Below are 13,590 nucleotides of genomic sequence, written 5' to 3' on the forward strand. Positions count from 1 at the left end.
TCTGGCATTGGTGGTTCTTAACGGGAACTCTGGGGCCTTTACGATTACGGGATCAAAGATCGTGGGACTTAACGAGTTGTCTGCACTAATTCAGGCTTCGCAAAGAGTCTTTCTCCCTCCTCCCAACATCCTTCCCCTTGCAACTGGACCATCTGTGCTCTCAGAGCCCTCCCTCCTAGAGGAAGCAGAGGAACCATCTCACTGGTGGGAGAAGCCCAGCAGTGAGCCAGAACCTCCTCCATCTGTTCCTCTTTCCTGCCCATCATCCATCCCTGCTGCCCCATCAGGACAAGGCTTACGAGACAATGACGAGAACCGAGTTGACAAAATGCAGTAAATGGGCGATTTCCAACCGGAAAAGAGGAAGAAAGTGATGAATCAAAGGCAGTCACACATTTCCCTGTCTGGGCAGCCACACCAAAGATGGGGGTGCAGGTGGAGCCAGGGAAGCTGGGTAACCAGCTCAGGACCGGGATGGCAGGGGGGGTGGGGTGGGGGGTGTGGGGGTGGCGCGGCTATCTCCTGTTTACACACATAGTTCATGTGAGAAAGATTCTCTGAAAGGAAAAGCAGAAGCCACAGGAGATGACACGATCTAAACGATACTAAGCAACGCTGACATTCGTGGCTTGGAAGATAGGTGGTAAAGCAGGCAGAAAGACCCAGTCTCCCGAGGGCGCGGCCAACCCACTGGGGAGGCCCAAGGCTGGTGGAGGGTCTGCAGCCGGACCCTAGACAGGAGACCTGCTGCTGGATGAAGTGGAGCCAGTTAGAGACGAAGGAAGGGTAGGGCTACAGCAGATCTGCCAGAGGCTCTTTTAGATGAGGGAGCGGGAGCACAGCAGGAGGCACAGGGAAGAAACCAGATAAAGAGAAGGGATCACAAAGGCCCAAGATGAAAGAGAAAAGAGCAGAAAAGGATTTCAATTCATTTCAGACTTGGAAATCAAGCCCTAAGAGTTCTGGGCCCAGGGTTAGAGATGGGCGTACAAAACATTCTAACCCTGACCCTGGTTCCCCCACCTCTCTGAAATCCAACGTAACACGCCTATTATAAAAGTGGGCATTACTAAAACACATACTGTCAAGCAAAAGCATGCCTAAGCTTTCAGGGGCTCTTCCAAAGGCCTGGATATTTCCTAAAAGGCTGGCAGGCACTGAGACAACAAAGGAAAAGGCTGACATAGTCCATACAATTGAAGAATTCTGCCATGACAGAAGACATCAAGAAAAATGTGAAAACACAAAAATCACACTAGGTCCAAAAACACAAGAATATCCGTTAATTAATAAAAAGGCAATAAAAACGCAACACAGGCTCTAAAAACCTCAGAGAGCACACTAACAGGCATTAGGCACCAGGATACATACTCACTCGCATCAGCAACCAGACACTTGTGGAAAACACTCGCGGAAACCAGACACCGCTTCCCATTTCTCAGATGGGAGACACTTTAGAAAACCTGGTGCCGGATCTAGGACAGTTCTGGCAGGGGTGGAGCATGCGCACATGCTGCTTTGAGAATGTGAGTCGTTACACATTTGTTTTGAGGGAAATTCAGCTATCTTTTGTAACTTTAAAAGCCAATCGATTTCCTTTCCAAGAATGTATCTGACTTCTACAATTGTCAGAAGACAGGTGCCTACAATGTGCCAGGTACTGTTCTAAACTTTTGGAACACACAAGCGAGCTAAGCAAAGATCCCTGACGCCAGGAATAGAGGGGTGGGGGTGGGAAGCCAAGAAACACACTGAAGAGAGAGTTTGTGCCGGGAATGCTCCTGAGAGAGAGAGAGAGAGAGAGAGAGAGAGAGAGAGAGAGAGAGTGTGTGTGTGTGTGTGTGCGCGCGCGCGCGTGTGTTGCTCTAAGCTGAGTAAGGATGCAGGGGAGTGTTTTCTGTGTGTGCTGGGTATTCTTAGAAAGTGAAAACGGCAGAATAATATGTACGCGATGATCCCATTCTGTAAAAACAAAAACATAGGTAAACTATGTTCTGGAAAAATAGGTATGTCGCTGTAAACAACAACTGCTTTTATGGATAATTCAGAGAACTTTTATTTATAGAATTTAGCATATGAACTTGGACTTTCTTTTAGCAATTAAAACTTTTTTTAATGTGTATTTTTCAGAGAGAGAGAGAGATGGAGCACAAGGTGGGAGGGGCAGAGAGAGAGGGAGACAGAATCTGAAGCAGGCTGCAGGCTCAGAGCCGTCAGCACAGGGCCCACCTTGGGGCTTGAACCCATGAACAGTGAGATCATGACCTGAGCTAAAGTTGGAGGCTTAACCAAGCCACCCGGGCGCTCGTAAACTTGGACTTTCTTAATGCGCATTTGAATAAAAAGACAAGTAATTAAAAAATATATACGAAAGAATCAACAAAGACACACCAGAGACCAATGACCGGCATAGGGCTGCTGGGCGGTGAGAGTCACACAGGCTGGAAGATGGACAAGTTCAAGGCAACCTCTAAATGGCCAAAACACAAGCCCTTGAAACGTTTATGGTACCAAACGATTACAACTGAAATACATTCCTAAATGAATTGGCTGCAATAAAATGTTTGGATAAAATAACAAAACTTCACAGAGATGATCACACTTCCATACTCATTCCACTCTCGTAACACATGGCGTCCCTTCTACTCATGGACAGTATTTTCATCTAAGGTGAATTACAAAGAATAAGAACTTGACATCTTTGTCAAAATACTAAAAAGCTACAACTGTTAGGTGTTTTTCAAAAAACCACCAGCCTCCCTACCTGCTCCCCCACATCTCAGGACACCCTCCACTCTCTTTCCGAGGCACCTGGCCTTCAGCTACCCTGAGTAAAATACACTCACCCTTTTCTTCAAGCGCTCCCGCTCCTTCAGTGTGAGGGTGTCGGCTTTGGCAATGACAGGCACAATGTTCACCTTGTTGTGTATCGCCTTCATAAATGCAACATCTAAGGGCTTCAGTCTGCGAGGAGTGAGACAGTGCCACGAATTTAGGGGAAGAGCAGGGAGATCACACATTTTTGTTCTCTCAAAATTATCTCAATTGTGCAATTGGGGGCAACGATCAGCCCACAGAGTAAAGACGAGACTAGCACACTTGGCTTCTGCGGCCAGTGGCCCACATACCCGTGGCCGAAAGGGGAGATGAAGTAAAAGCAGCAGTGCACCCTGTTGTCAACGATGTGCCGCCTGTTCAAGCCGCTCTCGTCATGCAGGTACCGTTCGAACTGCTCATCAATGTAGGCGATGATGGTCTTAAAACTGTGAGAAACACAAATACTGACTATCGGATTCCAAAGGCAGGCAGTCCCAAACTTCAAAGACGCAGGCTTTTTCTGTCCCCTGCCTCCACACCAAATACAATTTGACAATCACTTATAAGATGGGGACGGAAAACTCACTCCTATGTTTGGCAAGATCGATGTTTTTGGAAAGTGTGCCAAGCATAATCTCCCCCAACCACAGGGGGCTTAAAGGCCCAAAGGGAATAAGTAAAAGCACCCGAGGTGGGTGCCTGGGTGGCTCAGTTAAGCATCCGGTTGTTTTTTTTTTTAATGTTTATTTTGAGAGAGAGAGAAAGCACACATGCACACCCCAATGGGAGGTGGGGAGTGGCAAAGAGAGGAGAGAGAGAATCCCAAGCAGGCTCCATTGGGAGTCTGGCCCGAGCCGAAATCAAGAACTGGACATCTAACAGACTGAACTACCTAGGCACCCCAAGAGTCCAACTCCTGACCTTGGCTCAGGTCATGACCTCACAGTTCATGAGACTGAACCCCGTGTCGGGCTCTGTGCTGACATTGAGGAGCCTGCTTGGGATTCTCGCTCTCCCTTTCTCTCTGCCCCTCCCCTACCAGCGTGCACCCTCTCAATAAACATTTAAAACAAACACACAAAGTGAACGAAAGCACCTGAGGTGACTGAGTGGACAGAGGGCCGCCAGCTCTCGCAAGGACTGTAACTGTGCAGAGGGCAGAGGGGCAGCAGCAGAACACACGGTGGGGAAAGTGTGAACCAAAGAGCAGGGAGAGAAGGGAGCGACTCCCAAAGAAAGGAGACGGGAGACCCTTCCCCTTCCTTCCCTTCCCTCATCAGACGCTGGCAAGTTGATGCTGTCCATTGATGACGTAAGAAACTGCAGTTTCTACCACGAACGTGGTGCTCTCTGCGCAGCGCAGGGACAGACTGCTCTTCTGCTTGTAGCTTTCCTTGGTTTTGCTCATGATGTCAAGGACCGAGTCTCTAAGGGAAAGGGCTAGACCACAATCTTCCCCACTGGCCAGGGTCGATTCAGATCAAGGGGTTTCGTTTACACTAGCATTTGATGGATGGTTGGCTCTTCCAGAAAAAATACTCCTTCTCTCTGAAATTCCTCACTTCAAATGTTATAATCGGCACACTTGTAAACTGTTTCACTGTATTATTATACACAGCTACCTCAAGCCTAGTCATCACTCATTAACGCTATGAAACCTGAATACGTTAGAGAAACCATAGTACTTCCAGGACCCCGTGTCCCCAAGGAGCGTACCAATCCCTGCAGTTGATGGCGTCCCCGTAGCCGGGTGTGTCCACCACTGTCAGGCGCAGCTTGACCCCTCGCTCTTCAATCTCCACGGTCGAAGCCTCGATCTGGACAGTTCTTTCAATTTTCTCTAAAAAAAGAAACAAACTTAATGAGAGGACGTACCTAAAAACCGACCCAGTTCACAACAGGAGAAACGACCTGTTACCTTCTTATTAAGATACAAACGAACCTCACTACCTTTCCTAGAGGAAGGTTTTCCGAGCTAACACAAGAACTGTGTAAAAATAACCCCCAAGTTGGCAAGGGAGACCTGGAAGCGAAGATGAAACGGCAGCTCGGAAAAGTTAAAATGCCAACACCGAAAATGATGACCTTTGCTCACACAGCAGGCGCAGGCAGATGCCTACACCCGTGGCAGTCAGCCACTTACAGAACTCTCACATGAGGAAACACCGTCCCCCAGCCCTCCCGTCAAACACAGAATACAGGCAGAAACTATTCCTTCTACTTTACCATAAAGGAAAACAAACTCGGAGACGATGGACCCGTGGACAAATGCCGAGTCTACAACCAAGACTCAAGGGCTGCAGGTCAGCACCTTTCCCGACCGAAAGAACGCTCGTCCTTGTGTTTCAAGCTGAGGCAAAAACACCAATTATGTGCTCTCAGCAGCTCTCGTGTAGCGCGACACTTAACAGTCCTGCGGGGGCTTCTGTACCTGCGGCTCCAGGTATGATTCTTTCTGGGTAGAGATCGGTCAGGAACAGGCTGTTTATGAGAGTCGATTTTCCTAGACCCGATTCACCTTTAGATGAAAATGAAAACATTGTCATGACTTGACCTGTAAGACACGGTTCATCTCCTGAGTTTATGTGTGGGCGGGCACTAGGTTAAGCCCTCACAAACCCCATTCTCTGCACTCCATATGACCACTACCAATCTGGCACGACTCTCCCCACTTCATTGATGGGGAAATGGGTGCTCGAAGGTTACTAAGTAGCGTTTGCTCAGAGAGCTGTCCAGAGCAGGGCCTTGATTAGAATCAAGGTCTCTGAGTCTCCAGAATTCCCATACGGTGAGATCAGAAACATACCCTTAGTTCTTCACAAATGTATACGATGGACTTTTAGAGGTGGGTCTTTATTTTTTGATAAATAGAATGCAAAGGTTTTCAGTTATGAGTTTTGGTAATTATTAAAGTTCCCAATTTTCAGGAAACTGATCTACCAATGTCAAGTGCACTATGGCTCACCAAGCTGTGGGAACCTGAACCAGAACACACACCCAAGGCTGCGTCGCAGTCTGCATTTCTTCCTCCTGTCGCCAAGGCAGGGGCAGGCCACCTCCTCCCTTTCCTGCTTTACATACATTCTGTGCCCCAACACTGGCCTGGCAGCTGCCTCAGGTCAGACAGCCCGCCCACGCAACACTGTTGAGTGTGACATGACCAATTAAGAGAAACACATACTCATTCGAATATATAATGAGTTAATAATGCTCTTCAACTACCATAATACCTGAATGCTGAACACTCTTGAGTTAAGTAACGTTTGTATTCTGAGCATCTGCAACTTAACTTCAAGGATGCAAAACACCACAAATGAAATATCTTTTAGAAATGTTTATTATTTTTTTTGAGAGAAAGAGAGTGCGAGCAGGGAAGGGTCATTCATAGAGAGAGGGAGAGAGAATCCCAAACAGGCTCTGTGCTATTTGCACAGAGCTCAACACGGGGCTCGATCTGATCATCCGTGAGATCATGACCTGAACCGAAATCGAGTCAGAGCTTAATCTACTGAGCTACCCAGGCGTTCCCCACCCCCCCCCAACAAAATGAAATATTACATCTTAAGGAAGCATGCACAGATGCCATCATTTCACTGTAGCTGTTATCAGCTAAGGCTACATTCTGCGTGGAGAAGTGCTTCTGAACTCGGTGCCTGACTATCTCCTGGGCATCTTGGTCTGAACCTCCCTCTGCTAAGTCCTGCGCAGCACGTGGAAGGAGCACACATCTGTTTTGAAAATTATTTCCGGTAAAATGAAGTACAAGAGTAAATTTGAAATGAGTAGACATATAAAATCAGGACTGCGCTTTAATTGGATGGCGATTTTCATACGTGGAAAGGACCACCAAGAGGACAAAACCAGAATTACACGCTGGACACGTCCAAATAAAAGAGCATAAAAATATGCCACCAAATTATCCTTTTAACAAACTGCCCAGCAGTTTACGTCTTTATCACAAAACAAAGAGGTCTTGCTAGTAAGCGAGTGCTCAGTCTTTTTGTGTGCCTGGCACAGCTCCATGTGCTGGACAGCTAAATTCCTGCTCCCGTGCAGACTGGCAGTCCAGTGGGGGAGACGACAAACGAGCAAGGTTACTTTGCCATCAGTGAAGTGGTGACAGCTGTGGGTAATGAAGCTGAAAGGGAATGGGGCTCAGAAGACATCTCAGCAGAGGTGTTTGAGTAGAGACACCTTCTTTAAAAGAAAAAAAAAAGCAGTTGCAACATTCCAATGTCTGATTCTGAATTACAAATCTTCACTATAAGGGTGGAAGCATCTTCCCTTGGAATGGCTTTCAGGCAGCACCTACAAGTAATTAACTCATAAACTCAGAACATGATGCTGCTGTTGGGCCGAATCTCTGGGAGTGGCTAGCTTTGTGATTTCTTGTTCCCCAGTATCTCTGTCCCAGAGGCGTTTCTCAGGCGCCTACACATGGGAGACACAAGAGCTCAAGAGGCCCTGGAGTGTGTATCTCACAGCATAAAATGCACGGGGCTGAGCAACCCTATGTAGTTGTCCTGCACCAGTGACGACAGCAGAAGCTGGCTGGGATGGGAGGTACTCGGGGTTTACAAAACGGCTTACGTTCTCACCAATCGAGATACACAGCACCAGGCACAAGGGGGCGCCGCCACATGAAGAATACGCACAGGAGGAAAGGGAGCTTGGGTTTACAGCATCCTGAAATCCCATCAGGCTCAGGGTCCCAGAGATCCCAGAAGCTTCCAATTAAAACCTAGGCGAACCCTCCCATCCCCCCACAAAACTTAGGCCAAGCCAGGAATGCCAGGAAACAAAAAGCTCCTAACCTGGGTGGAGGGTGTCCTCCTCACATTTACTTTTCAATTTTAACCAACACAAGAAAGCGCTTGCTTTCTCAAACACCCTGCAGCCAGGGCCACCTGGGAGGGCCCCGAAGGGCAGCACTCTAAGTGATCCCTTTTTTGCCCAGAGCCAAGCCATTTCACGGGGTAAGGATGCGCAAGCAGGCCCGGCTCAGAGTGGCCAAGGTCCCAGGTGCATGTGCCCTCATGAACGAGTCCACCAGGACACAAGTGTGCATTTTCAGGACGCGTGAACCTACAAGGATTCGTTCTCTTAGCTTAGTTCTGAAGTCTTCGGAAGTGTTCATTCTGTAACCTTCTTGTGAATTTGGTCACACTATCCATTCTTCGGACTTTCTACCAGGTAATATATACATTTGACAATAGGCTTTCTATTTTTAATTTTGCTTTTCTTGTGAACAGACCCATCACCCCCAATACTCGTGGGGAGGCTGGAAACTTGATATGAACTATCACCAACTATCACCATTTGGCCAGACTTCAGCAGCACAGGCACCACATTCCCTCACGAGCAACTTGCCACTGGGCTTTGATCTGTGATGTCTTTAAAGAACTTATTTGTGATTTTTAAGTTTCTTCCAGATTGCTGCCCAAACATTTGTAGTTTTTCACTTGCATATATGATCTTTTTATGAAATTTCTTATTCCCTTAGATGTTAGCTGCAATTCTGAAAACACCTTTTTCAATAGCGTCTGACTTACGAGGTGGGTGCACTGGCCTTTTCCTGATACAGGTTCTCCCTCTACCCGAAAGTAGACTGTTCCTAAGCCCAAATGGTACAAAGCAAAAAAGCATTAGACCACTCACTTAGATGGAAACATTTTTTGACACTCCTAGCTTAAAAAAAAAAAAAATCACCTCTCAGCCTTTCTGATACCTTAGAACACATCATAACAGGTGCACAAAATCAGTCGAGATAAAGTCCAGATGCTCTGACAGCTCTGGCAGCTGGACACCGAAACGCTTCGCAAGGAGGCTCGGCGGGCGGGCGTGCTGCCTCTGCAACGGCTTGCTGCAAAACCTGCTGAGCTCTTGCTGGTCTTTTATTATTGAAAACAGGCACTACGACAGGCCTTTCATAAAAGCGGCACGCCAGGAACTTTCAGAAAGCAGGGGATACCTGTGTATCATTTTTCTTGTGCTTCTAACAGGTACAATTTAAAAGTTGAGGGTTCTCGTGGTTAAGTTTCTAGGGGTTATTCACTACCCGTCTCACCTTTAATTCCCTTACTACTTGCTTTATTTGAAACCCACTTTACTGAGGTGTAACTCACATACACCTCAGTTCAACAGTTAAGTGCACTCATTTGAACTGTACTGACGGATTAGTCTGACCAAGTACACACTCAGATAAATAAACTCAAGATAGAAAGGATCTCCATACCATGAGAGCTCCTTTGCCTAAGTCAGAGTCAGCTCTACCCCTCTCGTGTCATTATATGCATACACCAATCTGCTGTCTCTACAGACTGGTTTTGATTATTCTAGAACTTCACAAACATGGGATCATACAACATGCCTTCTTTTATCTGGCTATTTTGGCTCAGCACAATTAGCTCTGGAGGTTCATCCACGTCACGTCATCCATCAGCAGCCCGTTTCCTTTTCTCATGTGGACACATCATGACATGTTGATCACCCTCTTGCTGGGTACACCTGTGTTACATCCGGTCTGGGCCACTGCAGGGAGAGCAGCTGTGAACATCCAGGCACAGGCTCTGTGGTCATGCTATCATTTCTCCTGTGTATCTGCCTAAGAGCGGACGGTCTAGTTACACAGGGAGTAACAGCTAAGAAAGCGCCGAACTGTTTCCAAAGTGGTTGTTATCACTTTACACTGTCACTAGCCACTAGGAGAGGTGCGTCTGTCCACATCCTCGCCAACACTTGGACTACCGGACTTTTTGCAAATTTCACCATTCCAGTGAGCGTGTGGTGGGATCCTGTGGGTCCTCGCCATTCAGGATCTCCTATGAAATGTCTGTCCCAATCTCGTGGCCCTTTCTGTAACTGGGTAGCCTATCTTCTTTCTGAGCTGTTCGGGTTTATGTTCCGGATAGGAGTCCTACGTTGCACGTGGTGCTGTGAACGCTTTCTCAAGTTTATGACCTTCTCTTGTTGTCTTCTGAAGAGAATTTTTAACGAAGTGGAACTTTTCATTTATTTTGTGATTAGTGTTATTCACGTCCTAAGCAATCTGCTTACTCCAAGTCATGAAAATTTTCTTGCCCATTTTCTTCTAGACTTCTTACAGCTTTACAGTTAAGCCAACAACCCACTTGGAGTTAAGTGTGTTGTACGGTGTGAAGGAAGGTTCACGTTCACTGCCCACCACACGACCACGCACTTGGTACAACACTGTTTGTAAATGGCTAACCTCTCCCCCTCTGTGTCACCTTGGCACCCTTGTCATGAATCAGTTGATCACGTGTACACGGGTCTTCGGGCTGGTATTTTCAGTTGATCTGGAGTTCCACCCTCACCACGCTGTCATGGTTCCTGTTGGGAAGGCTTGAAATCAGATAGTACAGGCCCTCTAAATGGTTCTGTCTGTTCTAGGCCCTCTGCACTTACATTCACACTTTAGAACCAGATTGTTCATTTCTATTTTAAAAAGCCTGGTGTGACTCTGGCAATGTGCTGACTCGATGGGTCACTCTAGGGGCAGAGTCACGGGCACGGTGTGCATGGTCACACCCAGAGCACTGGCAGGTCTCACAGCTTGTCTTTCTCTCAGCAGTGCTGCCATGGTGTCAGTGAAGGTCCTGCACCCATTCTGCTAAGTTAGCCTAAGCATGATGCATTTCTTATATTACTATGGATGGTACTGTCTTTTAAAATGTTTCTTGTTGGGGTGCCTGGGTGGCTCAGTTGGTTAAGTGTCCGACTTCGGCTCAGGTCATGATCTCACGGTTCGTGGGTTTGAGCCCCGTGTCGGGCTCTGTGCTGACAGCTCAGAGCCTGGAGCCTGTTTCAGATTCTGTGTCTCCCTCTCTCTCTGCCCCTCCCCCGCTCATGCTCTGTCTCCCTCTGTCTCAAAAATAAACAAACATACATTAAATAAAAGTTTTTTGTTACCATTGTTTTTGACAGTCTTTTCAAGTTCATTTTAAAATTATTTGTTGGTGGAGGCACCTGGGTGGCTCAGTCAGTTAAGCGTCCAAATTCAGCTCAGGCCATGATCTCGTGGTTCACGAGTTTGAGTCCTGTGTCGGGCTCTGTGCTGACAGCTTAGAGCCTAGAGCCTGCTTTGGATTCTGTACTCTATCTCTCTCAAAAATAAATAAAACATTAAAAAAAGAACCTGCAACTTGATAAAATTTACTTATTAAACATAGTAGTTTTGGGATTCCTTATAATTTTTAACATACACAAATCATTTCACTTGCAATTAAGAATGTTTTAGAAAATTTCCTTGATTTTTTTAGTTTACAAAGTTTAAAAATCTTTAATGGGTTTGAATTGTTGCGACTGCATGTTTTAGATGACAGCATAAATTTCCCCTTTAGAACCATACAGATTAATTTTCTAATGTTAAATCATGCACTCCCAAGGGGTGGCGCCTGGGTGGCTCAGTTGGTTAAGAGTCACTTGATTTTGGTCTCTTGATTTTGCCTCAGGTAGTGATCTCAAGGTCGTGGAGATTCACTCTTTCCCTCTGCTTCTTCCCCTGCTCCCCCATGCTCTCTCGACAAATAAACAAAAACACAAAAGCCCCTCCCCCCAAAACCCATGTGCTCCTGAGGTAAACCCCATTCATTAGGATGTATAGACAGATTTGCCATTAACAGATGCCTTGAAGGTGAGAATTTGTTCCAACACAACTGATATACTTGGGAACAACTTCAACATAATACAAGCATTGTATCTGCTCGTGTGATTTCACTGGTGACAAACTAGGTGAACGTAAAAAACTGTATCCAGTAGAATCAAGCCATGAAAGAACATTTTCAATAATGTGCACCCCTCAGCACCAGTGACCTCTGTTCAACAGTTATCGTGGACCATCCCCACTCACCTCTCCTGACACAGCTTCCCATCCACCATTTCCCGACACCCACTTTGACAAACTTCAGAGACTGGTCAAGCTATAGTGCCCATATTCAGTATAGTATGATTATTTTAACCAGTTAACAAGTGTAAAACCATTTACCATGTAAAAACCATTTTTATTATGTTCCTCACTTCTTCCTAATAGGTCCCTGAGGCAACTTTTGTGCCTGTATTTTCTCCAGAAGCCTATGGCTTCAAGTGCATTACTGCAGAGCATGGTGGTATTTTTTTAATGTTTTTATTTATTTTTGAAGGAGAGAGACAGAGCATGAGTGGGGAGAGGAGCAGACAGAGAGGGAGACACAGAGACCTAAGCAGGCTCCAGGCTCTGAGCTGTCAGCACAGAGCCCGAGGCGGGGCTCGAACCCACGAACTGTGAGATCGTGACCTGAGCCAAAGCTGGACGCTCAACCGGCTGAGCCACCCAGGTGCCCCACGGCATGGTGATTTTTAAGGAACACGTGTATACTGCATTATAGTAGAACTTAATGTGTTAAGCATTTTTATGTATTGCTGGACTTGCTAAAATTTTATTGAGATGTCTGTGTCTACGCTCATGAATTGTCTATACTTTCTCATCACTGACTACAGGGTAATGTTGGCCTACTAAAATATTCTCACAGGAGTATCTATGGTGAATCCTCCATGTGCACTTGAAAAGAATGTATACCGTGGGGTTTCTCAGCACAGTGCTCTCGACATCAGTTGGATCAACCTTCAGATTTCTCTCTCTTGCAGATTCTGCATCGTGCATTATGAAGCTCCATCATTAGGTGCACATACATTTATTTTTTTAAATTTGTTTTTTAACATTTATTCATTTTTGAGAGTAAGAGAGACAGAGCATGAGTGGGGGAGGGGCAGAGAGGGAGACACAGAATCCAAAGCAGGCTCCAGGCTTCAAGCTGTCAGCACAGAGCCTGACACGGGGCTCGAACCCACGGACCACAAGATCATGACCCGAGCCGAAGTCAGACGCTCAACCGACTGAGCCACCCAGGCGCCCCTAGGTGCACATACGTTTAAAATGATGTTGTTTTGAACTCATCCCTGCATCATTAGGATACATACTTCTTTATCTCTGGGAATATCCAGGTAGTAGACACAAAGTCTACTCTGTCTCGTATCAATACAGCTGCTTTGGGTTTCTTATGGTTGGGCTTTGCATGATGATTTTCCATTCTGGTCCTTCAGGCTCATACTCTCTCCCTCTGACTTCTTGTCCCAGTCACGGCTATGCCCCTTCTGCTAGGGTGTTGCCCTCTCTCCATTTGTCTCATCTCTTGTTTCTTTGCTGCTTTCTGGATTGAACAGGGTTCTGTATTCTATTTTATCAAAACTATTGGCTTTGAGTCAAACCCTTGTTTGACTTTCCTAGTGGCTGCTCTGGAGTTGATAACACGCACCACTAACGCAGCAGCCCTCCCTTATGTAACATCAGCTCAGCACCCTCCCGTCCTGTGCTGCCCTCATTCATCTTACTCCATGTTAAACACTGTTAACTTGGCTTTAAAACTATGTTCGACAGAAATGAAAAACCAAGAAAAGTGTTTTACATTTACCAACACACTTGCCATTTCCAGTGCTCTACCTTTTCCGTCAACCTGAAGAACCCGGTTTAATCTTTCTTTTGGTGTAGATCTGACAGTGACAAATTCTCAGCTTTTACTTAAAAATGTTTATATTTCATCTTTCTCTAAATTTCCATTTTTCGAGGTAATTTTTGATTAATTCAGAATTCTAAGCTGATGGTTTTATTCTTTCAGTACTTTAAACTATCACTGCATACGGCTCATATCTGATAAGTCAGTGGTCCTTTCCACCTTTGACCTTCTGCATGTAATGTGCTTGTTCCCCGCCCCCCACCTG

At 46.2% G+C, this 13,590-nt stretch overlaps 1 protein-coding gene across 4 annotated transcripts in view; it reads right to left on the bottom strand.

Annotated features, from left to right (window-relative positions):
• Window positions 1-13,590, bottom strand: part of SEPTIN2 (septin 2) — a 34,394-nt gene that overhangs the window by 9,974 nt on the left and 10,830 nt on the right. For all 4 annotated transcript variants that reach the window (XM_047085490.1, XM_047085489.1, XM_047085488.1 and 1 more), the window contains 4 exons: window positions 5,249-5,335; window positions 4,534-4,657; window positions 3,129-3,263; window positions 2,847-2,964 (listed from right to left, as the gene is read on the bottom strand). In XM_047085490.1, the coding sequence (XP_046941446.1) occupies window positions 2,847-2,964; window positions 3,129-3,263; window positions 4,534-4,657; window positions 5,249-5,335 (464 nt within the window). The remainder of the gene's footprint in view (window positions 1-2,846; window positions 2,965-3,128; window positions 3,264-4,533; window positions 4,658-5,248; window positions 5,336-13,590) is intronic.

This window comes from Lynx rufus, unplaced genomic scaffold, assembly GCF_022079265.1.
Source record: "Lynx rufus isolate CCGP_SWC_20201006 ecotype Redwood Valley unplaced genomic scaffold, mLynRuf1.p SCAF_2, whole genome shotgun sequence".
NCBI classification, from domain to species: Eukaryota; Metazoa; Chordata; class Mammalia; order Carnivora; family Felidae; genus Lynx; species Lynx rufus.